Here is a 27,481-nt window from a genome sequence, read left to right as displayed (position 1 = left end):
TTTGTACATAAAATCTTTACTTTAAATTGTGTACTGTAGATATATTGCGGTCCAGCTGTTTTTATAATAGTACATGAAGTCCATCAGGTGATTAGACAGCTGATGTGTGTCTGGCTGATGAGGTATGACTGCTCTGTTTACCAGGGGTGGATTTGTTTACTCTACCACTTTCATACATCCTGGTCACATGATAACCAGGTTTCATGAACACACACACACACACACACACACACACACACACACACACACACACACACACACACACACACACACACACACACACATATTAGGTAAATAGCTCTGACAATCCTCCATATGTAATCTACATTTTTCTTTTCTGCCAGAAATCTCTTTAGGTTTCGGGAACAAATCTACCTGGTTATAGGTTTAGTAACAGATGGTGGTTTGGGTTCAAATAAACGCTTCTAGCAGAAAACCTTTAATGCAAACTTCTCCCATATGCAGATGACAACGGATGAATGTGATTGTAACATTAGTATCGACTTCGGGAGGAAGCGGCATGTTGTCTAACCACTGAATCGCCGGATTATTTCACACGCAATGATAATAAATAATAGCAATGCCACACTACTGCCACTGCCAACAGTATTCAAACTACTACTAATACTGCTTCCACCATTATTGCAACAACTACTTCAACCAAGCTAAACCATAAAAAACCATAATGTAATAACAATGTAAAAAATGAAGGTGAACTTGCAGACTCTTTTGCTCTTGAACTTTCCAGCAGGTAAGTCAAAAATAAATAAGGAGCTGGCAACGCACCGTCCTCCCGCTCCCTCTGCTTTACAGCTTCATCCTCTGAACAAACAGTTCGGCCGCCAATCACGAGCTCAGGCTGTCACTTCACCTCGACGTCTAGCTTTGTCTCTGAGCAAACGCACGCAGGCGAGGTGCAGCGGAGCGTGTCCAGCTGATACAACTGATAGGTGACGCTGACCCCCGACTGCAGAAATGGATCCCACGCTCAGGTAGGAGGCCTCCTCTGCCCTCTCATTACTGAGTCAAACGGGCTCATTTTCTTTCTTTTACTGTGGTTTGATTTTTTGACCAACCTGAACTGAATGTGTGCGACCAAACCTGAAGAAAAGAGAACGTAAAAGAGGCTTTCAAATATTCAGAGATTGTAGTTGTTGTAGGTTTACACTGCAGTAAACATCAAGTCACACGGACGGAGAGTTTTAGGCTCTTTTATATCAGCAGCACACAGACCTGTGAGGGTCGACAATAGCAAAGTGTCCTCATTCATTTCAATGAGAGAAAACAACTGGCTCAGCTTTTGCTGCAACCAAATGCAATTTCATCCAACAACAAACTATATTATTACTATTATTACATATATCAGATATGTGCAAGCGCTCATTCCCGGTAGATCTTTAGATTTTTAAATGTTGATGTGGTAATTCAGCTGTTCACCTGTCGATCACTGAGACTGAGGATAAAATGAGTTGTAAAATCGCCAATGAACAGCTGTGCAGTGTTTTAGCATCTGACCTCCTAACTCCTGGATGTGTTACTCAAACTGGACTTCCTGGACTGTGCTCCAGCGGGACCGTTATCAACATTCCTGCACTGACCCCAAACCCAACGCAGAGCTATTATTGGTCCCAGGGTCAAAGGGAACATTTAAAAACAGTTTACTCCTGTTTCTGACAAATAAATCATTCTGCAAGGCCTTTATTTATTGTAAAATATGACTCTCACCAAGATGACAAAATCCATATATTGGACTAATACAGTTATACAAAAGAAAAATGTGCACCTGAAAACAAATAAATTTTAAGTATTTGTTGCATTAGTGATCTTTAAATAACAAGCAAGCATCTGTTTTAGAGACGATGTCGAAAGCAAATGAAGTCGCGTTAGTGAAAAGTTCGACAAACCCGTCAAAATCACAAACGAATGTGCAAATCGGTTAAAATGACAAAGAACCCGATGAACGACAAACGAAAAAAGGCAATCTATGAAGTCTTGGGAGGCGAAACATCTCGGCATCTTCGAGCTGGATGGAAAAATGATACAAAGTCAAATACACGTGACACGTACATTTCACATTGTCATTAGTGAGCTGACGTATAACTGCATAGGATCTGAACTACTCAAAATATAAGGTGACTTAAAAATGATTTTATATTATATTAACTATATTTTCAGTTTTGGCAAAAGCTGACGCCTGTTGACAGCCTGGCAACCACTTTTAAAAGTTATGGTTGAGCCCTTAATATGTTTACTTCACCATGATGTTTGAGCTTCACTGCGTAGAATGTTGCTCACGCACAGTTCGATGCTCGAGGGCTGTTCGTTCGTCTACTGGAGGAGGAAGTGCTTTTTGTGTTCACCATGAAACCGATTTCATAGACGTGTTCCTACCAGATGATTTTGTGACTTCACAGCTCGTTTGGAAGCTAATCGTGGTTCAACATGCAGCTTACTAAAGTCATGAGGAAACGTACACTGACAGGGTTCTTTGTCGTGTAGTAGGAGACTTGAAATTAACAATATTTGCATATTGAGAGATTTAGGATTTTTCAATTAGGGAGAGGGAGAGGATGTCATTTTAAGTTGAGAGTTTCCTTTAGTTTTGTCTGCAGGGGATGTTTAATACAACGTTTTTCTGGCGAGCAGCCTCAGGTGGTTGTGTGAATAATGGCTGGACAAAGACAGAAGTGATTGTTCTATTCTCTACAAAAACCTCGACGATGTCTCTGTGTGGTTAAAAAAAATCATCTCACCCCTCTGCAGTACAAAGGCTCGTCTACAAACCAGCTCTGTCCGTCTCACGAACTTCTGATAGAACTGATATTTAATCAATAATCAACGCAGTTTACATAACCATGGGAGGATTATGAGCACATGGGCCCTTGGGCACAGACATGCAAAAGGCCCCACTACCTCTGCTACTAGACTTTATAGTTGTGTAGCATCTCTTTGTAGTTGTTCTGTCTTTTTGTGGTCATTTTGAGTCTCTTTTTTTACATTTTGGGCCCCTGCGCCGGTAGGCCGGTTTCAGTAAGCCGTCCGTGTATACGTAAACATTTTCTGTTCGTAAAAAGCGATGTAACGGCGTAACCACAACCCAAAGCGTCTTTTTAGGTGTTGTGCAAACAGCAGGTGACCAATACAGCAATAATGTGCATGAACTCCTTCCATGCAGACACCGATAGCACGTTTCTGCTGGCGTTCCTGTTAATAAGCTGCTTAAATGTCAAGCAAGCGGTTTTGTCGATTTGGGTTTCTAGGAGTTGTTCTGTGATCACAAAAAGTTCAAGACTACAACATGGCTTCTGTTCATGATGAATACGAGCCACTAGAAGCAAGAGTGCTTCACCACAGTATGATGAGGACATGGAGATTTGCCTTTCCCTTGTGAAAGTATTTGTCTGCTAATCATGGCAGCAGACGTTTGCCCTGTTCTGGGGGCAGGATGCATTCCTCCATGTATCTCATGGTTGTCTGCAGTATGTCTTCATGTTTTCATTTTGATGTCCTTTTTATGACCACCACAGAAGACTAATAAAACCTTTGGGAGTTACATAAAACAAATATAGATTTTGACGTTGAGTGAGCAAACAAGCTTGTTCCCTGTAGCCTGATGATGAGCTGATGTTCTCAAATTCTGAAATTGCTCCAACAAACAAGTGCTATCAGTATTGAGCCGTAAATACCGGTTGCAAATAAAAATATTAAATAAATATAAGCATTCTTCCACTCTGTCTGGTTCTGCTAACAATGCCAAACATGTTCGACTTCAATCATATCCGTCTACCTGTAATTCGTTAAGTCAATATATTTCCAACATCCCTCTCACCTATAGAGCGTGAACTGAGGGAGAAACCACTGCTGGGTTGAAATCCTCTGTGGAGGCAGCATCAGTACACAGTGATGTATACAACTTTCAGACGTGAGAATAGCTCTCAAGTAAAGCGAGGAGGGCGGGTCACTTTACCTAAAGTCGCATACTAACACAACACTTTAAAGAAACATTTGCCGCTGGAACCACAGGAAGTTAAACATTGGGCCAGACCGGATAAAAATATTTTCTTTGGAGCTATTAGGAAGGAGCTGAGCTGGATGGTCAGGTTTAAAGGATATTTAACACTGGATTAAGTTAATGATGTGGGCATGAGAAAGTAGGTGTGGGGAGTGAGCAGGGTTTTTCCGTGAGGACGGGTTGAAGGGTGCTTCGATAAGTCAATAAGTTAGGAGGCAACAAATCCTCTGGCAGCACTCAGAGGGCAGGAAAGCTACCAGATGTGAGTTGTTTAGTTGTTAATTAGCTGAAGGACCTGAACCCTGCTGGTGCCCGTTAGTGGAAAAAGAAAACTTCTCTGGACTTCGGCAGAATGGATCCCTCAGAAAGTCCTGCAACCAATCAGCGGTGAGCAGTTTACAGGATTTTTGTTTTGGAACATTTTGTTGCATCTAACTGATTATTCATCTGAATAACATCCCTGTAGGATGTATTGTCAGTTAAATGAAATACTTCAGTTGTATTTCTTCCTGTTCTTGGAAACGGATGTTGGAGGAAGAGTAACACTGAGGAGGAATTTTTATTTTTTTATCTCAGATAAATATTCAAAGACAGACTTTTTCAAATGGAAACTTTTAAGAATAAGATGAAACTCTTTTTAATGATATGATAGGAAAGAATAATCTGTTCCTGAACAATTATGTAAACAAATTGTTTCCACAATGTACTTAATACATACAATTTAATATATTACTTTTCATTACATTCATACAAAGTCGTAGCCACACGATCATGGTTTATGGCACATGGAAAAAAGAAATATTAGTTTCAATTGTATTTATTTCCAATTACTTTTTTGTAATCGTTAACTTAATTTAGAGAGTATTTAAAGGCTGTTTTTAAAGGGAATACTTGAAGGGATTTGAATGCAATGCACTTTTCCTTTTATGAATTGTTGGGGATACTTACTGCAACAGAATCAGTTTTCAGAATCAGAGATACATACATACATAAATACGTACACATAAATATATATACATACATACATACATACATACATACATACATACATACATAAATACGTACACATAAATATATACATACATACATACATAAATACATACATACATACATACATACATAAATACGTACACATAAATATATATACATACATACATATATAAATACATACATACTGTACACACATACATACATACATAAATACATACATAAATACATACACACACACACACACATACATACACACACACATACTTACATAAATACATACACACACACACACACATACATACATACATAAATACATACATACATACATACATACATACACAAACACATACTTACATACATACATACACACACATACATACATACATACATACATACATACATACATACATACACACACACACACATACATACACACACACATACTTACATAAATACATACACACACACACACACACACACACATACATACATACATAAATAAATACATACATACATACATACATACATACATACACACACACATACTTACATAAATACATACACACACACACACACATACATACATACATAAATACATACATACATACATACATACATACATACATACATACATACATACATACATACACACACACATACTTACATACATACATACATACATACATACATACATACATACATACATACATACACACACTTACATACATACATACATACATACATACATATATACACATACTTACACACACATACTTACATACATACATACATACATACATACACACACATACATACATACATAAATACATACATACATCTAAATCAACAAAAAGAACAAAGTGAATTGTCCGGAACAACTCTGTCTTATGACAGGCAGTTAGGGGGTCAAATAATTCAAGGTTTTCATATTTTAGTTTTAGTGTTAAACAATAGCATCAATAGCCAACTTAAATTAATGTCAAACAGGATAATGTTTACATGTTATGATCTGTAATTTATATATTTTCAAACTCAAAATCGCTTCAAGAGTAATAAAATATAGAATCTATTTGTGAAAAACTTCTACAACAGCAGAGTAATGTCACATGACTCCTGCGACAGCGCTGGACCACTTGTAGGTTGTTTTTCGTATGAATTTCAAAAAACAAGAATATTGGTGAAAGCGGCAACTTCTCGAGTGGTTCTTGCATTGTTTCACTTCAGTTCACTGTAGTTGTAGGTATCTCGTAGCAGAGAGAGGGTTGAAAATAAGATGTGCAGACTAAAAGTCATCTTCCTCTTCTGTGAGCAGGAAGGCCAAGTTGATTTTCAACCTGAAAGGGAAGAAGAAAAAGAAAGTCAACACAGACCTGGTGCTGGCAAACAAGGGAGCTGTGGGTAAGGCCTGGAAAACAAACACACACACACACACACACACACACACACACAGTATCTTGGTTGTATTGACAGTGTACAATAGAGGAATATTTCCTGTCATATCACTGTGACTTAGACTAACCCTTGTCAAACAGTCATGTTAAAAACTGGTGTAACAGCAATCATGGGTCATTTAGGTTTTGGAGGACCACACAGAACATCATTCATCACAGGATGGAATCGTCCCAGAGTTCTAATAGACGCCTATGAATTCATTTTAAGACGGTCATTTCCTTCTGCGGTTCGTAGACGTTTTTTAGGATCTTTCTCGAGAACAAATTTAGGGAAAAAACGTAGGAAGATATTGACGAATGAGGCCCATTGTTTGCCAAGATAATTTGTTAAAATGCATAGAATAATCTCACTGACCTTTCCCACGAAGAGGAAGCTCAAAGTACATGTTGTTAGACAGGAACCTACAACTTGTAAAAAGTAAAGTCTGTTTTTAGACCAGTTAACTGGGTACAGTTTGTCCCCAAAAATCAGCTTTTTCCAAATTGCATCCCTGTCTCCCACAAAATTACGTTCCCATACTACAAAAATGCACTCTGTGTAATTGAGTGCAGTTTAGTTGTATGGGAACATAATTTTGTAGGAAACAGCTAATTTTGGAGTCAGTGGTTGAGGTTAGGGTTGGTCTCAAGGAAGGTACTCTAAGTCAATGTAATGTCCCCAAAAATGGACCTAATGAAACGTGTGTGTGTGTGTGTGTGTGTGTGTGTGTGTGTGTGTGTTTAATGTGTGTGTGCAGACAGTGAGGTGAAGGTGCCTTCTGAAGCGTCTGCCCTGCTGGAGGGAGAAAACACAGAGGACCAACCAGAAACCTCTGCAGACAGAACCAGAATAATACAAAACCACAAAAGGTATGACATTTTCACGTTACATCACTTTTATAAACAGTGTTTTGGGGAGCAGATACTGGGTGTATTTATCAGAATGTATTGCCGAACGGCCAGGCCTATGTTTCTGAATGACATTGAGACGCTGACCTGCAGTGAAACGTCCACAGGGCCAAACTGAAGACTTGCATCCAGAAGAGTGAAGGGAAACCCCAGAGCTTCCAGGTGACAGAACACACAGTTGTGGACTATGTTTGGGTTACGTATTATTTCAAATGTAAGATTAAACTCTGTGGAGTAGTGACAGCTCATCACGAGAGACCATTTTTATGCATAAAGACAAAACAGCACACATTTATGATGCACAAAGTTGATGAAAGACATTGAAATATTTCAAAATATCAAGAAAAATATGCAAAGAAAAACAATGTGCTTACCGAGTGAGCCAAATGTATGTATGTAAAGTCTTTTTTTATTGGGAATAACTCCTGACAATATCCTTCTCATCTGTGCAGTGGTTTGTAACTTGTTGTCTGGCTGTAGATTGCCATTAACATCACAGAGGCCAGGCAGCTGGTGGGAGAAAACATCGACCCGAGTGTGGTGATCGAGATCGGTGATGAGAAGAAGCAGACTTCGGTCAAAGAGGGGACCAATGCTCCCTTTTACAATGAGGTAAGAATAAGTCCTTTTGGGGATTTTACTTATCTGAGAGACCCCAAGTGAATCATCTATGTCTCTGTCCAATTGTCCCCCTCTCTTCTTCCCGCCAGTATTTCGTGTTTGACTTCTTTGCCCATAAAGAGCTCTTTTTCGACAAAGTCATCAAGCTGACAGTAAGTTAAAAAGAAGCAGCTGAAATAAGATAAGTTCCCATGTCATGTGATGTATTGTAAATGATCAATTTAGAATGCCTACATGTTTGTACTTAGACACAAATGAGCGAATCGTTTTTGTTTTCTCTCATGGTCTTGTAGTTCTGGGTTGCCAGGTTCAGTTTCGAGCTTTAGCTCTGTCTCCTCTGTGCATCTCACTCTTTCCAGGTGATGCACTCCAAAATGCTGAGGAGTTTCTGCGTTGGTTCCTTCAAGCTGGATGTGTGGACAGTCTACAGACAGCCAGGTAGCTCGCCTCTTTCTGACGCTTCTCCGGAGAAGAGGTTACTGGCAGCCGAAAGGGATTTCAGAGGTCAACCCATTGTCTCTTTCTCGCTCCCTCAGGTCATCGGTTCACCAATAAGTGGGCAATGCTGACCAATCCTAGTGACATTAGCACCGGGGTCAAAGGTTATGTCAAGTGTGACATCAGCGTCTCAGCAAAGGGGGATGCCATCCTGCCGGGACTAAAAGCGAGTGATGCTGAGGAGCAGATAGACAAGTAGAATACCTTTCTTTTGTTCTGAAATGTAATTAGCAGTCTTCCTGCTTTATTAGACTCATCGGGTGTTCTTGAAAAGGTTACAGAAACAGGAGCAATACAGGAGAGGTATGCAATAATAGTTGCAAGGTAGAATCTGACATTTAACATGAAAAGGTTTTATAAATCAGTTTAGGCTGGGTGGAAATATATTTGTTTGTTGCCGTGCCGTCCTTTTCCTCAGGAACCTGCTGATACCAGAAGGTTTTCCCGCCGAGCGTCCCTGGGCTCGTTTCTTCGTGAAGGTGTATCGAGCTGAAGGCCTTCCACGGAACACCTCCAGCATCATGGCCAATGTCACCAAGGCCTTCATAGGAGACAACACGGCACTCATCGACCCATACGTAGTGGTGGGCTTCTTCAAACAAGTGGTGGGTTGTATGTCCATTACGGACATTTTAAATATGCTTATTTAAGTTTGACAGTGGTCCAATTCTTCATTAAATAACTTTTATTTAAAAAATATATTTCAGGGAACAGGTTTAAATAGTTGTGAATACCAGAACAAATTCGAAGCTGAATATTTTGAGAATGCGCATTTTTGTGTTTATTCGTCACGTCCACAGTGTGTAAAAGCCTTAACACTGAACATGTCCCTGCTTTGGAACTAATACATGATTATTTGATCTTATCCTCAAAGTTCTGGACCAAAAGTAATCACTACTGCATTGTCCTAAGGAAAGATCCTGTTTCCAGCCATCTATGTGCTAGGTCCACTTTCAGTCAATCATGGTTAGCTTTTATTTTCATGATTGAAATAGTGTTTTATGTAAGTCTAAATCATCTAATCTCCTCCCGCCTCCTCTCAGGGTCGCACATCCACTCAGAAGTCCACAGCAGAGCCGGCGTGGAACGAGCAGATCGTCTTCAAAGAGATGTTTCCCCCTCTGTGTCAGAGACTGAAGATCCAGGTCTGAACGTCATCATGTGGGAGGTGGAGGGAAACCACAAATTTACTCTTATATTTAAACATACAATAGTATGGACATCACAGCATGCTGACTTGTCTCCACTCCGCAGGTCTGGGATGAGGGAAGCATGGGCGACGTTGCCCTCGGAACCCATTACTTTGACTTGAGGCGCATCTCCAATGAACAGGATGGCGACAGAGGTGAGGACGGACGAAGGGTTGTAGGGAGCGGAGATAAAGTCATGCAGAAAGAAGGGAAACTTTAGGGGGAATGAGAAATATTTGCAGGGGACTGAGGAAGGAAGCAAGGACAGACGGGAATTATAGGAGGGAAGACTCCTTGGTTGGATCGTGGTGACTGTTGTTTGTCTTTTTCCAGGGTTTTTACCAACCTTTGGTCCTGCGTGGATCAACCTGTACGGCTCTATGAGGAACAGTTCGATAGGCGACGACACAGTGGAGCTTAATGAGGGCATCGGAGAGGGCGTGTCCTACAGGTCAATGTTAAACAAATTAAATGATGGGAAAAATTGATAATTAACTTAGAACTTATCAACAATACCTTACCTCCAAATTCTTGCTGGGTGTCAGGGGTCGCGTCTACATGGAGCTGGCGGTGGAGATCCTGTCGGGAGGGGCGGGTTCCGAGTCCAAACTCAGCAGACTGGTGAAACCGTTGAAGGACGCCAAAGCAGGAAAAGGCGGAGGGAAGGACGGTAAGACTCCTGCAGGAGGAGGAGCAGCAGCAGGAGGAGCCGCCGAGGATGACAAAGGAAAACCCGTGGCTGCAGAAGTCCAGCCTGTGGAAACTCCTCGCGAGGTAAGCAGTGTTTTAAATTCCCTCAATATTCCCCAACATAGAAACTTGATGTAGTAATTTAATAATACTACGTGGTTTTGTCACACCAAATCCCTCCTTATCCTCTAATAACACTGATCATTCTCAGGTCATGGAAGTGCTTCATCGTGACACGTAGCATTGTCGTTGACTAACAGCTGAATGACTAAATGTTTTCTTTGTCCAGCCTAATGCGGACTACAACGAGAGCTTTCTGCTGTTCGGGACGCTATTCGAAGCCACCATGATTGACAGGAAGATCGGAGACAAGCCAATCAGCTTCGAGTTCTCCATGGGTGAGTCGCCAAATCCACTGGTCTCACTCCTTTGCCTCCTCGTCTCTGTTGTTTTTGCTTTTAATAGAAATACGTCACGCATTGAAATCGATATGATAGTCATAACAAATACTGAGGGGTTCATAATTAAATGGAATGAATATGTGTTGATGTGTTTTTCTGAGTAGTTTGAGTTGTTATTGTCTTGAACTTGAGGAGATTAAAGTGTTTTTGTTATTTGGTCCACTCTGTATTTATAAGTCAAGAATAAAGCTATATATAAATATCTTTATATAGCATAAAGATATGTTAAACGTAAAAGTATTTATTTTGCAGTATAACCAATTAATAAAGTGTCTTTTATTTGTATGTCATTGGACTAGATTAGATATGATTAATGAGTCATGAATGTGTATATCACCTTCATTTTGCAGCTGGTAGATGAAGGGTTAATTTAAATGTATTTATACATATTATATACACTTACACTATATTTACTTATACTTTATACTGCTTTGTAGTTTGTGAATTGTTGTTGATATTATGATATTCAAACATATTTGGTGATTATATTCTGTATTCTTATCTGAATCTGTAAAGTAGCTGAAGTTATCAAATAATTGGAGTCCACAAAAAGTGAGTACAAGTACCTCAAAACTGTACTTAAGTACAGTACTTGAGAAAATGTACTGATGCATAAAGAAACCCTCGTCCTCTTTGTGATTCCCCCCCTCAGGTAACTGCGGTAATGTCTTGGAGGCGACCGCCCCCGCCCCCAGTCCTGGTCTCAGGAGGAGACGAGGGCTGGACGTCCCGGACAGCGGTGACGCGACTGGCTCCTTCCCGACCTCCCCCACCTCCCCGCTCCTCCCCAGAAAGACTCAGGACACGCACTCGCCCTCTCAGTCCATGACGCCTCCGCAGAAGCCGCTCATTGTCGCAGGAAACAAGTTGAGTCGCTTTTGTCGTTTGATTCTTGATGTTCTGTTGAGCCTTGAAAGATCTTTGACGTTGTGTCACTGTCTCAGACACTGCTGAGGGAACGTGCCTCATCACGTCAAATTATAACGACGCTTTAGGCCAGTCAGCTGAAAAATGAGGCTGATATGCATCTACAGAAATCCAACCTCAGCAAACAAATGTAGTGCATGATGTCAATTTAAAAAAACAAGGGCCTTAAAGCGAGACTGTAACATTCTAGCAGAAAGTGGCCACTGTTTCTAGTGACTGTGGAAGTACATTCATGACATTGGAAGGAGTATTTTGACCCAAAAGAAATGACTGTAAGGTCCACTCACTAACCTTTTCAGGAGCTTTTCCCCATATGCTCAATCAGTTTAAGTGTACGCCATATTAGGAATATTTTCCCCATCTTAGCCTGACAGTCCCTTCTCGATAGGGAACTGAAGCCATTACGCCCATCTATGCTCTCTTCAAAGCCACACGACTCCATTGCGACACTAACTGATCGAGGCAGCGGTAGACCAGCAACTCCTGTGTTCTACGAGGTAAAATGACTGTTTTTGTCAAAGGAGTCTGGTGGCTTTGAGGAGAGCATAGATAACAGCTTCAGTTCCTCGTCACAAAGGGCTTTCTGAGGACAAGGTAGAGCAGTGAAAATCTCTAAATATATCGAATATGTACGTTCAAATTTTTTGTCAAACATACTTTGTTACTTTTATTTGAGAAAGGGTCCATAATATTGCTCATGAATACAACCTTTTATTTTCTAAGTATTGTGTTTTTTTTTTGCTTTAAGAGTTTGAATTTAAATAAAGTTATCTAGCATTTAACAATTCGGACTATATGATTGATGCCTGGAAGTAAGTCTTGATATTAAATAATATTGAATCTACTAGTTATAACAACTCTTTTACATTTAGTTATTAAAAGTAGGAGAAGGGGATTTGCTCCTCTTCCTCATCTTGTAGCAAGACGTTCAGTGATGTAATCACAGTGCCTTTTGAGTTCCTGTGAAGAGGAGCGTTTTCTAACTTTACAATATATTGCTCCTCCCCATTCATTTTGTTTGCACGTATATGTGTGTGTGTGTGCATTCAGGCACTACATGTATCTTCCCCTGGAGAAGCAGAAGCCGTGCATCAATGTGCTGAGTCACTGGGAGAACAGAACCTACCGACTCTACAACTCTAATATGCTGGAAAACATAGCTGTGCTGTTTGTATGTACACACTCATTCTGGATCTATGTGTTCAGGAATTTATAGTATTACAGTGACCACAGAAACACCTTCCTGATCGCAGTAACAACGCGAATACTTATTGTCTTTTAGAAAGAGGGCATCGCCGAAGCAGCCGAGCTACACAGGAAGTCAGATCCGGGGGCGGAGAAGCTGCTCAAAACCATCCTCAAAGAATTCTGTATGGACGCCAGGTATCCAGACAATCTAATCAAGTTTATCAGCGTTGCTGTAGGAGAGATACTACAGGCAGAAACATTGTTGTTCATGTACTGATCAATTTAGAGATGTTGGTCTATTTTGCTTCCATAACATCTTCTTTCAGACTAGTGGAAAGAAAACATCTGTTTATTTTACTACTATGTCTATTTGCCTTTGCAGAGTTCTCTTAAATTCACCAAAAGTTACCATTAGATAATGCCTCACTGGCATTTTTAAACAAAAGATTTCCAAAAAACTTAATGTCAGTTATTAACTGGGGAAGTTTCATGGTCTTATCTATTATTTATCTTTTTACCCTCTACATGTAGTCTTCAAAATGTCTGTAATTTTACAATTCATATCTGTAAAGGCCGCTTTCTCCAAACAAGTTTTTTCTCAGACTCATTCAAAGCTACGATTTCAGAAAACTTGTGGTGCAAAAAACCAGCGAAACTGTTCTTGTGTTTCTGCAGGAGTTTCATAGCAACAGCGGAGGCCAAGTTGAAGGCAGAGCTAAAGTCGAGCTACCTGACGCAGCTGGACAGGAAACGCCTCACCCTGTGTAAACAGGAACTGGTGGGAAAATCTGACATACACACAAACACAAACTGACAATACCTCCTTAAATATTAACTGCTACGTCTTTGCCACGAGGCCTTATAGACGACGACTTATCAAATGTATTCATTTCTAGTTTCACAGTGCAGGAATTATGGATTTGTTATTAATTAGGACTGCCAACGTCGCTGGATTGTCTTTTAGTGGCAAATGTGAGATGTTTACAAAAATGTTCTATTTGAAAGACTTAGCGTGGGTGATTTTCCACAGGTCAACAGTTCATATAAAATGCATTTGTTTGTGTGTTTGTGTTGCAGGTTAGTATGATAGGAGAGGCCGAGTCCGTGGTACAGAGTAAGACAAAACCTGGTGGTATGAAAAAAATGCTACAGAATGCAACAAAACTACAGCAGAAACTATACTTCCTGGTGGAGGAGGTACGTGGCTCACCCTGTGTGTGTGTGTGTGTGTGTGTGTGTGTGTGTGTTTCATGTTTTTCCTTATTTACCTTATTACATCCAAACTTTTCTCACACGCATGTGCGCGCCTTCACGCTCCGCTGCAGCCCCAGCACATGGTGCCCGACGTGTTTGTGTGGCTGTTGAGCAACAACAAGCGCGTCGCGTACGCTCGGCTCCGTACCAGAGACCTGCTGTACTCCAGCAGCAAGGAGGCCCGAGGAATCCACTGTGGCAAGATACTGACACTGTTTCTAAAGGTGAACGCACGCACACAAACATTACCTAAAGTTAAGGTGACAGTTCGCCAGCACGCATTCCAAGAAGAGGCTAAATAAACAAAATAAACATGTAAATATAGCATAGCAAAAACGGCAAGTGGGCAAAGCTTGTACCAAATAGACTGTGGATCTGGAATAACCCTAACCATGGCCAGGGGTCGTGCAGTTCTGGTGTCGTTGAGCCGGGGGAGGGGCCAATTTTGAATGTTGTGTTCATGAAAAACTAATTTTTGTGCTTCTGCACATACATTTAGGTTTCCTCAACCTGTGAAATATAACGAGCCTGTCAGTTGTTGTTTTTTGTGGTCTGATTAGATCAGAAAACATGAGATTCAACAAACCAATCAGAGCAGACTGGGTTTTTGTGGGAGGGGGAGGGGCTTAAAGAGACAGGCACTAAAACGGAGCATTTCAGACAGAGGGTGAATACAGGTACTTTCAGACAGACAGCGTGAGAAAAAGAATGTGGTTAAACACCTTCTAGTAGAAACGTTAAAATGCAAGTATGAACCTGAAAATAATTTTACGTCCCCTTTAATTGCAACCGACAAATCCCTTTAAGTATTTCTTAATGCAGGAAGGCTGGCAGAGATGAACTCATATGTGTTTGTATGTGTGTGCAGCCTCCAGGGAAGCGTGTTGCAGAGTTGACAGTCCAAGCGAAGGTGGACGTGTATCTGTGGTACGGAACCTGTTCCGACTCCGTACACATGATGGACGACTTACCCGCAGGGTTCAGTTCGGCCGCAGGGGGCACTGACTCCAGCTGCCCTCCAACAGCCCTGGTCTTTGCAGGTGAGAGACAGACTGACCATTACAATTCCTCCATTTCTCTGCTTATTTTGGGGTATTTTGTCTTTAAACTTATAATTTCTAACTGCTACCAAACATAATTCTGTCTTTAGTATTTGCTTCTGGCATTTAAATATTACAATTTCTCTGGTAAGAGGAAAAATAAGATTTTGAGAAGTGGGTAAACTGCTCCTTTAAAGTAGCCTAAACTACATTATATGGTGCGTGTTGGTCTGCGTCTCCAGAGCAGCACACCTTCCAGCTGAGGTGCCACATGTATCAGGCTCGTGGTCTCATCGCCGCGGACACCTCCGGTCTGTCGGACCCTTTTGCCCGAGTCACCTGTCTGTCACACAGCCAAACCACCAATGTAAGTGTTTTGTTAATGGTCCTAGAAGGTCAGAAAAAAGTTTCTCTGGGATGCTGGTCGTCACTGTGGTCAAAAACGCAGATCGTGCTCATAGTTTTGCAAGCTGTGCTTCAATCCATGGACACAAACAAAGACAGACACTGGAAATGTAGTGAGGAATGGTGACGCAGCTGAGTGTTGATTTGTTATGGCACGACAGAGGACTGTAAGGATTATAGACACATCCTTGGAATGCATTATATATTAAAGTGTAGAGCAGCAACAATTAGTCGATCGACAGAAAAGTAATCAAGCGAAAATGCTGTTTTCAGCCTCTCAGATGTGGAGATTTCCTGCCTTTCTCTGTTTTATATCATATTGAACTGAATATCTTTGTGTTTTGCACTGACGAAACCTTTCTAAACCAAACGATTAAAGGTCCAGTGTGCAGGCTTCAGGGGGCATCTTTAAGCAGAAATGGAATATAATATTCACAACAATGTTTTCATTCGTGAAAAACTGAAACTAAGAATCGTTGTGTTTTTGTTAGCTTCATATCTACACAGGGAGCAGGTCCTTCACTCGGAGTCTGCCATGTTGTATCGTTTCTACAGAAGCCCAGAACAGCCAAACTTAATACTGACTCTAGTAAGGGTCTTTAATTGAAAGGGAGGAGTGAGTGGAGGGTTGTTCAGTTGGTTGCAATCTTCAACCCCACCGCTACATGCCACTAAATCCTACACACTGGTCCTCTGAATTGATCTGAATTGATTGAATAGAAAATATTCTGCAAATCAATAGATATTGAAATAAGACAGAACGCGCTCTGTGCATCTGTATGAATGTGATTTGATCTGTTTTATAAGTGTTAATGGGTCGTATTGTACACCTGCAATCTAGTGTTAATTGCTTCTTACTGTGTTTATGTTGTGTGTGTGTGTGTGTTGCCGTCAGGTGATCAGTCAGACTCTCAGTCCGACGTGGAATCAGAGTTTGCTGATGAGCAACCTGATGCTGACTGGAGATCTGCAGCACATCCAACAGGAGCCGTTGCGCATTCTCGTCGAGGTGTACGACGAGGACGCGCTGGTAACGCTGCACACACGGATTGACTGACAAATGAGTCAAGTAATGGTTTCATACTCCAGTATATTCTGCTGCTTAACAGATCTTGTGACCGCCTCTCTCTGCTCTGCCGTGCACAGAGTAAGGCGGAGTATCTGGGAGCCACGGTGGTGGTGCCCGAGGTCCGCTTGGCCTCTGAGCCCTACGCTCCTCCAACTCTGCAGTACAGCCCGCTGCACTGCGGCAGCCAGCCGGGAGGAGACCTGCTGGCTGCGTTTGAACTGCTGCAGGTCAGTCCACGACCGTTTGGTTTCCCCTCACGATGACGCAGCATGGAACCGTATTGAGGAACGTAGAATGACGCACGAGTATCACTGTGATGAATCTGTAGATCAAAGGCTCTGGAGAGAGGGATCTGCCGGCGTTGGAGAAACAGGCAGGAGGCTTCTACACGGTTCCTGACAACATCAGACCGGTTCTCAGCACCTACAGGCTGGAGGTTTGGCTTTTTTTTTATTATTTCTTTCAACGTAGCCAACAAATAACACTTTTGTGCTCATAATCCAACCCAACCACTTTGCTTGTGTGTGTTCTGTCCACCAGGTGTTATTCTGGGGTATGAGGGAGCTGAAGAAGGTTCAGCTGCTGTCTGTTGATCGCCCACAGGTACACACACACACACACACACACACACACACACAAACCCAAGTCACATCGCAATCTCCAATCCCTGTCTCCTTTGACCCTAATTTGTTTCATGCTTTTGGAGTCTTTGTATCGTTCCCCCTGCATCAATAAAGGATACATACAAAATGATTCGGCACCATGACAGCGAGCTTGATAGCTTTTTTAAGTTACTTATGTGAGGATATTCACAATTGTCACAATAATTTTTCTTTTTTTTGCTATCCGCAATGACATCCTATGTTTTGTCCCATCGCAGTCCGCAATAAAATCCTATATCGTCCCATAGTGTCAAGTCAAGATAACTTTATTTATATAGACCACAAGAGTCTTAACAACGTGCACCTTCTATCCTTTCACCTTTGATTCGGTTCCAGTAAATATTGAAGAGACCTCAGGAAGGATCCATCATGGATACAGGATCATAGCATCCAGTACATTTCAGAAGAAAGGAAGAAGAAGAAAGAAAGGATCTGAGGGATGTAAAAAACAGATCATGAAATTGAATAACAAAACCTCTTCTCTCTTTCTCTAGGTCTTCATAGAGTGTGCGGGAATAACACTGCGTTCCTCCGTCATTCAGAAGTACAAGTCCAACCCAAACTTCACCACGCTGGTTGATGCCATAGAGCTGGTAAGACCGGTACAGATGTATAGACCTCACTGATCACCTTGTGTCTGAATGGGAGCCTGAGTCCTTGGACCGGGTCTGACTGAATCCATACATTTATTGGATAATGTGTGGATTTTGTTTTGTCTACTGTGCCGTCCTTTAGGAGTTACCAGAGAACGAACTCCTCCACCCTCCTCTCAGCATCACCGTTGTCGACTGGCGGGCCTTTGGTCGCAGCACGCTGGTTGGAAATCACATTATCAACAACCTCAAGGCCTTCAAATACACTCCACCTCCAGCCCTGCCTGCTCCCATACAGATACACGAACCGCCCAAGGCCGCAGAGACGCCTGGACCTTCCCTGCCCCCAGAGCCACAAAGCACTGAGGGTAATGTGTGTGTGTGTGTGTGTGTGTGTGTGTGTGTGTGTGTGTGTGTGTGTGTGTGTGTGTGTGAAACATTGAGTGATTTTACAGCCAGATTCCAGACTTTTACTTTTTTTTTTCAAATTTTCAAATTTTTTTCGAATGAGAAAAAGCAACATATTGCCCACTTGAAGAATATGTTCTTGGACGCTAAAATGCCAGGTAGTCAGAGCACATAATCAATATAAGTATAAAGTAGTCCCTGTGCTACATATTCTTTTGTCAGTGTCCCTGTTGTAAAGGATTACAAAATGATAATGAAGACTCTAGAGTGCTGCAAGAAAGAGAACCTGGAAACGAGTCAACGTTATTGCACTTGTGGTGTCATCGTCTCGATGTCGACGGGGTTTGGTTAGAAGTCAGAAATAAGGTGGTTAACACAAGCTCAAGAGATTTTAACATTTTGTTCTGCAAAGCAAAAATGTCATTAAAAACCACTTTCATGAATTTGAATGATTTTAAGTAACTGAAAAGGCGGTTGTGGAAGAAAGTGGCTAAATGAGACGTCAAAACGTTGAGTCGTCATTCTGTTTACTCGCGCTCATGCAACCGCCGTGTAGTTTGTTTATATCCTAACGTTAGACTTCTTGCTTCTGCCGACTGCATTCACGCTCCACGAAAGTGGAGTTGATTTGTGAAGATTAGCGTTTGTTTGACACAGAGCTTATTTTCTGCAAACATCCTGAATCCAAGAGTAAAAATCCCAATACTACTGTCGATGGAACCAATGAGATGCTAACTTCTGGGTTGGCCTACAAAAGCACGTCATCCCTGCAGCACTCTATGTAGAACACAATTAGGATTCAGGCCCACTGATCGTGTCCCACCAGGAGACTGATCGTGTCCCACCAGGAGACTTATCTTTGTCTTTTGTCCAATAGGACCGTCCCAGTCTGCTGGAGACACCAGTTTGTCAACACCACTAACAAATCAAGATGTCCTCATCACTGTGGAGGAGGGAGCCCCTCCTCCACCTCTACCTCCAGCCCCACCCACACCTAAGGATGAACCCAAGAAGAAAAGGGTTAATTCCTATTTAACCAAAAGAATGATTAGGTTCTTATGGATCCCATATATCAGTGTCTAACAATTCTTTGCATGTCCTTTGTAAATCCAGGACTCGCAGGGAAAAAGCAGTCGTGGTCGTTCCACGAAGCGGAAGAAGCGGACCATCGCTGACGAATCAGCAGAGTGCGTCATCGACTGGTGGTCGAAATACTACGCATCTGTGGAGAAACAGGTAGCTCTGATTCTTCAGTTTTTGCTGCAAAAGATCTGAAACTGCTTTTTACAAAATGAAACTGTGAACCTGTTTGTGTTCCAGACCAAACAGGACGACTCTCCGTTCCCCGAGGTCTTTGATAAAGGTAAGAACTCCTCTCACGTTCTCCGTAAACACTTAATGATAAAAGAATTATAATCTGATACTTCATCAATTGTCTGATTCCAGAAACATTACAATTAGTAAATGACTAAATCTTGAGAATAGCTGTATTAAACGTCAGTATAGGGGATCAATGTCCACAAAATAGGAATGAATACTATGGAAGCCCATTCCTGCCAGCAAAATAAAATAAAAAATCCACCCGAAAAAAATAAAATAAAATAAAATCCACCCAAAAAAAATTATATATATAAATCCACCCAGAAAAAAAAATAAAGGAATATGTTTTTTTTTGGGTTTTTTTGCCGGAAAAAATACGACATGCAATTCTACACAAGGTAACTATTACTGGTGACTTTTGTAAATGTTAGATGTTATATATAATTATAAGTATTAATATGTAGAATTGCATGTCGTTTTCATGGAAATACTGGCGAGGGGATGAAGGGACCTGTGAGGAGATCGTCACTGAAGCGCATGCGCACTTCTAATCTCTTTTGCTAGCAAAAAAAACCAAACATTATAATCTTTTCTTTTTTTTTTTTTTTTTACTTTTTTCCGGCTACAAAAAAAAATAAATAAATAAATAATAATTTTCTGGGTGGATATAGATATTATTTATTTTTTGAGAGGATATTTTTTTTTTTTTTGGGTGGATTTTTTATTTTATTTTGCTGGCAGCAATGGGCTTCCATAGTATTCCCATAAAACAGTCTGTGTAGAAAGATTTTTCTGTATTATTATTGTTCAGCTATTTCAGCGTGAATGGAGATCTGTTATCTTACGCGAATACTATCAATTAAGTCTAATATAAATATGCAAGTAAGATGGTGTTAGGGAGGGTTATCCCAGTACTTTCCCCCTTACACACACACACATTGTTGTGCATTGCAGCTGTGCCGTATCAGGGCTTGCTCAGCGATGGAATAAACTCCTTAGGTAAGGACAAAGACATTCAGCTTGAACAGTTGTCATTAAAGCTAGAGTGCAGGACTTTGACATATAAATTAAATGTTGGGGGAAGACAAAAGTCAACCTCTAGCTTTAACTTAGAGCACATTCAGGCCATTTTTTATCCTGTTGGTTCTAACTTCCCTTGAGGAAATCTTCTGCTTGGTAATTGTTTACTGACAACTGGAAGGTTTGGGGACTGACTGCGTCTTGCTGGTTTCTGTGGTACAACCATGTAGATACATCTGTTAGGCTGCCCTGCAGCTGCCACTGTTACTCTCCAGGTATACATTCAGCTGTGGTGGTGGCCACTTTATTCTGCGGGATCAGTGTGGTGTTCTTTAATGTGCCGGTGGGCAGCATGTCAAATGTTTCTGACAAATCCTCCAGAAAGGACAGGCAGGATTAAGTGGAAACAAATGATACTACAACATGGAAAACTCTCATTTTTGTGTGTTTCTTCTGGTGGAGACGAGGGCAACTTGGTTTAAATCCCAGATGTCACTCGTAGGTTTGGAGCATGGAGTTTCAGAAGTTATTCTCTGCTATTAACCGCTTTGTCATCACAATGCAAAAAAAAAAATGCTTTGGCTTTCTCTTCACATCCATGCCCGGTGCTTTGTGTCAGTGTTTATCACTGAAAATATCTCCCGTTCATGTTCTCCTTTATTTGTTCCATCAGTCAGCAGCAAGAAGAAACAGAAAGGAAAAGCAACCGTGGATCCAAAGCTCGGTACGCCGACCAAATTAGCCACACTCAAGGTACTACTGCACAAACACCGCAGCTTCAGGAAGACCACCGCAGACTCTCTGACTCCACATGCGTTATCATTGTCATTAGTTCACATGTGTATCATCATGTAAATCCCACTATAGCTCAGATCAGTACGCAAAAGATATATTCTTTGAATTTTCTTGTTTTTGTTCGAACAAGTATAATTTACATGGAGAGATATATTTGTCAGGATTTGAAAGTCTGAATTTCTGGTGCATTTGTTGAAGCTATGAACAGAATCGATTGTGTTGTTGTAGTAGAACAAAGGTCTGAGTGGAGTATGGGATTCTCCATCCTGCATGCATTGACGCTGACAATCTCTCTGCAGCTGTACAACAAGGAGCTGGAGGCAGACTTCGGCCCTTTCGATGATTGGGTGAACACGTATGAGCTGTTCAGAGGGAAAGCCAACGAGGAAGAGGGGACGAATGAGGAGAGATTCGTTGGCAAATTTAAGGTGAGACAGTAAAGGTTGATTGTCCTCTATGGGAACCACTGACATATCTTCACTATTGATCTGATCCACTCTGTGCATCATCTTCTCTGCAGGGGCGATTCTGCCTGTATAAGCTGAATGAGGACATATTCGAGAACTGGGACGAAGACAGGGACACCGGGGAGTTCAAAGTGAACAGAGGAATCCCTCCCAACGGACTGGTCAAAGTCCTCATCCGGGTTTACATCGTCTCTGTGCGTCCTCACTGCTAAGCATCGGTTTGACTATGAATGTTCTTAAGCATTTAGACTGAACGCACAGCTGTTGCGAGCATTTCAGCATAACTGTTCATGCAGCAAATGTTTGTAAATACATTTTAAAGTAACTGGGCTTCATCAAAAATATCTGAAATCCATACAAGAATCAAACAAACAACAAAACAAAGGCGTTGCCTAAATGGCCGAATAATGTATTTATTTATTCATGTTTTTTTGTTAGTTCAATTGTACAGTTGAAACATATCACCTGTTGCATCAAACACGATATTTACTTACAGGTCAGGATAGAAATACAAAATAAAACAACTAGCAGGACTGTTAATGTTACGGAAGCCAAACGGGGACGATATGCCAATCCCAAACATTGGGCTGAAACACAGAACCCTCTCCCTCGTGAGACTAAACTAATCCAACGTGTTAACGTTCTCTCCTCCCGCTCCAGGCGTCTAACCTGCACCCGGCCGATACGGACGGGAAGGCGGACCCGTACATTGTTCTCCGGCTCGGCAAGAACGAAATCAAAGACAGAGACAACTACATCCCCAAACAGCTGAATCCAGTATTTGGAAGGTGCGTGAGCGGCTGACTTTCTGTCCCTGTGTTGTGAATCAGAGCCCCCGGTATAGTTTCAGGTTGTTTTATTAAGCTCCTCTTTGATTCCTGATTCCAGATCTTTTGAGATGCAGGCGAAGTTTCCTCAGGAGTCTCTGCTGTCGGTGGTGATCTACGACTACGACATGGTGGGAGGGGACGACCTGATGGGAGAGACTCGCATCGACCTGGAGAACCGATTCTACAGCCGACACAGAGCCACCTGTGGACTCCCGACTGAGTACAGCCTGTGAGTCTGGGTCTGCAGCTCCCTGTTTATGTATTTATATATACTTATATATACTAAATGAGCTCAGCTTTAATTCAAGGATTCTGCTCCAACGTTTGTGAAGCAAAGTGACGTTTTCCACTTGGTTCATTCATGTGAATTATTCATCCTGCTGGCTGGAGTAGCTCTTAATTCATGCCTACTTTATATCTTATTTTGTTCATTGTCATCTGAGCGAAGACGTTACAAGAGGACAAACTTAAAACCTTGTCATTTGACATGATTGCCATGCGTCCGCTGCCCTTCTCTGTCCGTTAGTGACGGTTACAATGCCTGGAGAGACTGCCTGAAGCCGTCAGAGCTGCTGTCTCAGATGTGCAAAGACAACGGTCTGGGCGAGCCTGCGTTCAGACCAGGACGCATCACTGTGGCTGACAAGGTTTTCATCGGAAAGACGTGCTTCATGATAGAAGGTAAAGACTGGATAACACACCATAAACGATGCAGATAAATGCATCATTGTTATTACTATTATTCTACATAGTCATGTTTGTTTTCATGCCTTTACGCCAGCGACAGCAGAGACGAGGCATTCTGTTTTCAAGTTGTCTCTATTCATTGGAGTAGATCTGTCCTGACGTCCCTGACTAGACTATGACTTTTTTCGCGACGTTGATTCTAATCTTGTTGTTGTGTGCACACGTCGCAGACGAGCCGATGGAGTCCTATGAGCACTTGTCACTGAAGATCCTGCATCGCTGGGCGGAGATCCCGGCCGTGGGATGCAAGCTGGTCCCAGAACACATTGAGACCAGAACTCTGTACAACAAGGCTCGGCCCGGCATGGAGCAGGTACTTTTCTAACAAGACGGTTCTCTGAATGTGTTCTGTGATCAAATCAAAACGTTTTAACAAACTTTTCTTCAGACACCAAAATGTGACTTTGCCTTTGTGTGTCTTCAAGCTTTTTGTCTTCAGATTATCGTGTGAGAAAGACAGAGATTTGCTGATGTTGCTATAGTTGTTCAGTAGCGACATGTCTTTTTGTAGAAGCGTCTTTTTATCACTAACTCATGACAGGAACCAGAATCTGATGTTCTCCTTTGTGTGTGTGTGTGTGTGTGTGTGAAGGGTCAGGTCCAGATGTGGGTAGACATGTTCCCCATGGACTCACCTCACCCGGGACCTTCAGTGGACATTTCACCTCGTAAACCGAAAGGGTGATTGCTGTCTCCCTCTGAAAGCCTGTATAGTCTTAATAAAACAATATCTTGTTCATGAAAAGGATGCTAAACGCTCCAATGTGTGCGCATTCAGGTACGAGCTGCGTATCATCATCTGGAACACAGAGGATGTGATTCTGGAGGACAGCAGCTTCCTGACCGGTCAACAGTCCAGTGATATCTACATCAAGGGGTAGCTACAAGCTTATCTGTTCCAAAAGGAGATGTTTGTCAGACTCGTAATTTGCTTTTAGTTTTCTGATATTTGAAGTGGTTAGCCTACTTTCCATCCCTTTTTAATGTCAGAAACATGCCTCTGTAAACACTGCCACTGTCGATCGTTCTCCGTAGCTGGTTGAAAGGTTTAGAGGACGACCGACAGGAGACAGACGTCCACTACAACTCCCTCACCGGAGAGGGAAACTTCAACTGGCGCTTCGTGTTCCCCTTCAGCTACCTGCCTGCTGAGAAGGTGCTGACGAATAGACAAGACGCGGGCTTACACCTTCTGAACGCTGCGGAAATATTAAGCACAACCTGGAAAACTATATCACATTGTCGACACATCCATCTTTCCTTCTCTCTCTAATAGGTGATCGTGGTGAGTAAGAAAGAGCATATTTTCTCTCTGGATAAGTCGGAGCAGAAGCTTCCTGCTATCCTCAGTCTGCAGGTCTGGGACTTCGAGACGCTCTCCTCTGACGACTTCCTCGGTAGGTGTGACTGCTTCTCGGTGTTACTCCAGTTGTATATTGGACTCTGATACAAGTGTGTGTTTTTGCGTGTGTCGCGTAGGCACAGTGGAGTTGAACCTCCACGATTTCCCTCGAGGGTCAAAGTCGGCCAAGTCATGCAAGATGGACATGTTGACGGACGGGACGGAGAGGATCTCCATCTTCCAGCAGAAGAGAGCGAGAGGCTGGTGGCCCTTCACTAAGTCTGGAGAGCTGACGGTGCGTACACAAGCACACACACACACACACACTTACAAAACACTTGTTGAGCCTTTGATTGATCGGTGTGGGTGTGCTCTGAATCCATCAGGGGAAAGTGGAGGCGGAGTTTCATCTTATGATAGCTGAAGAGGCCGAGAAAAATCCTGTCGGCCGAGCCCGCAAGGAGCCGGAGCCGCTGCCAAAGCCAAAGTAAGAGTCTGAACGCAATGAAGTGTGTGTGTGTGTGTGTGTGTGTGTTCGTGTTCCTTTAACGGTGTCAACTCCAGAGGTAGGAGCTCTTGAGGCACAGTGCAGGAAAATGTGACTCAAAAGATGTTCAAAACCGGAGATGAACTCTAAAACTACCACGACTCTTCTGAAAATATGTCCTCAACATTCACAAGATGTTTTTTTTTTTTTTATCAGAATAACTCAAAATATCGATGCCTCTAAACGTACAACTGAATAAAAGTACTTCATTCCCGCGTCTCCTGTCTTTGCACCCCCAGTCGTCCAGACACCTCCTTCTCGTGGTTCGTCAATCCATTCAAGTGTTTCTTCCACTTGGTGTGGCGGAACTACAAGAAGTACATCATCATCGCCCTGCTGCTGCTCCTCACGGTGCTGTTCCTCGCTCTGCTGTTCTACACGCTGCCGGGAGCCATTACGCAGAAGATAGTCAACGGGTAACAGACGACCACAGAGAGTCGCACTGTAGTTCTGAACATCTGTGCAAAGTTATGGATCGGATGGACGTTTAGATGATGCGACTCGCCCTCCTGGAACATGTACAGGAGGGACGAAGATCACTTACCTTTTGAAGGTTTCTGCATCTACACACGTTAAAATAATGTATATGTTTATAGTAGCATTGGTTTATTAAGTATAAGAGTCTGGACGTTACGGTGTTTTTATTTAAATGCATGAGTTTACAGTTGGTCTCCTGATGTTGGATGTTATATGTAAAAGGGATAAAGGTGTTTGTCAGATCGCCCTGATGAAGATCCACCATGACTTAATACGTTGTCATCAACGCTCAATAAAGAAGTGATATAACTTTTAGCACGCAGACTCTGCGTGCTAATGGTGTGATATTCAAACTTTTCTTTTTACTGCCTTTTCTTTCTTTTTTCTTAAGTAAAAGGGAAAAAAAAGGAAGAAAAAAAACAAAAACATCATGATCTTTTTTTTTTCTTTTTACTTTTTTTCCGGTTAAATAAAAAAACGAAAAAAAAAAAAACATGGTCTTTTTTTTTTTTTTTTTACTTTTTTCCGGTTAAATAAAATAAAATAGAATACAAAAATCCTGATCTTTTTTCTTTTTAGGGCCCGAGCACCAACAACGTCGGGTCCGCGAGGTCCCTATTGTATCTGTAGGAATTATTATTATACCCTATGATGAAAAACCGTTTAAGGGTATCTGACATGTCCCCAACCTCCCCATATTTGGCGAGCATATCGGGACTGCGGGAAATTTTGATATTTTATGGGTCCAATGCTCGAGCATACAAAATTACTCGCTAGCACCACCTAGATAATGGAAAGGCAAGCCCCAACAGCCCGTATGTCCAAATTACTTAAGATTTTACAGACATGAGCAACTGAATGAGTTCTACAAAAAATCCTCTTGGGACCCTAAGCTCCGCCTACCAAAATTTTCCACCATTTTGAATTTTGTAAAAAAAATAAATAAATCACTTCTCCTAGACCCTGGGTCTGTTTGGTACCAAATTTGCTGTGAATCATTACTGGATATATATCATCAAAAGTTATGAAAAGTTGCTTGATATCTTATTGCATTAAGAATATATGGACCAATGAATTTCATGAGGAGTTGGCCTTCTACAGCAATATATATAACTTCAAAACCATGTGGCTTATCATCACGAAATCTGTAGCATATGTTCACATTGTGTCCTGTAACATACTCTCAAATTTTTTATTCCATACAACCACTAGGGGCCGATGCAGTAATACTCTCATTTCTTTGCATTTTTAGGCATTTTTCATAGTTTTCAGGCATTGTACTTTAACGAACTCCTCCACATTAATGATGAAAAGTTACTGAAATGGTGTACTGACATTGAACGACCTTTGTTTTATGTGGCGCCCATGTCAGGCACATTTCGTGCCGTTCGCCATGAAAGAGGAAGTTGTTGTAACTACAAGGTACTTTATTCAATCTGCCCCAAACTTGTTTTGCATGATGCTGGTCCAGGCCTGAACACATCTCCATGCCAACATTTTCACAAAGTCATAGCGCCACCTACTGGCACAAGGAAATGACAAGTTTTATACTTTGATGTACTTCGACTAGGAAGTTGCCCAGATCACTC

The 27,481-nt window shown here is 41.7% G+C and overlaps 1 protein-coding gene across 3 annotated transcripts; it reads left to right on the top strand.

Annotated features, from left to right (window-relative positions):
* The first annotated feature begins 889 nt into the window (after positions 1-889).
* fer1l6 (fer-1 like family member 6) lies at positions 890-27,161 on the top strand. Of its 3 annotated transcripts, none has more exons than XM_079170426.1 (46): positions 890-992; positions 6,315-6,400; positions 7,191-7,302; positions 7,449-7,503; positions 7,822-7,953; positions 8,052-8,114; positions 8,322-8,400; positions 8,499-8,655; positions 8,879-9,065; positions 9,504-9,605; positions 9,715-9,805; positions 9,984-10,101; positions 10,196-10,424; positions 10,630-10,738; positions 11,454-11,667; positions 12,779-12,899; positions 13,011-13,111; positions 13,592-13,694; positions 13,994-14,113; positions 14,242-14,394; positions 15,039-15,210; positions 15,453-15,577; positions 16,511-16,645; positions 16,762-16,911; positions 17,013-17,120; positions 17,225-17,287; positions 17,841-17,939; positions 18,082-18,307; positions 19,225-19,367; positions 19,461-19,583; positions 19,668-19,710; positions 20,622-20,666; positions 21,361-21,440; positions 21,782-21,910; positions 22,003-22,143; positions 22,610-22,737; positions 22,838-23,008; positions 23,306-23,460; positions 23,697-23,839; positions 24,119-24,207; positions 24,305-24,403; positions 24,562-24,682; positions 24,803-24,923; positions 25,006-25,163; positions 25,255-25,355; positions 25,655-27,161. In XM_079170426.1, exons 1-46 carry the CDS (start codon positions 976-978, stop codon positions 25,833-25,835), a joined length of 5,598 nt encoding a protein of 1,865 aa, XP_079026552.1. In that variant the 5' UTR covers positions 890-975; the 3' UTR covers positions 25,836-27,161. The 3 variants fall into 3 exon arrangements, with proteins under 3 accessions (XP_079026552.1, XP_079026551.1, XP_079026553.1); XM_079170425.1 differs by lacking the exon at positions 890-992 and adding an exon at positions 4,203-4,399; XM_079170427.1 differs by lacking the exons at positions 890-992; positions 20,622-20,666 and adding an exon at positions 4,203-4,399.
* The last annotated feature ends 320 nt before the right edge of the window (positions 27,162-27,481 follow it).

Source organism: Pholis gunnellus, assembly GCF_910591455.1.
Source record: "Pholis gunnellus genome assembly, chromosome: 12".
NCBI lineage: Eukaryota > Metazoa > Chordata > Actinopteri > Perciformes > Pholidae > Pholis > Pholis gunnellus.
Note: the sequence above shows the minus strand (reverse complement) of the source record. Positions and strands in the feature narration are given on the sequence as shown.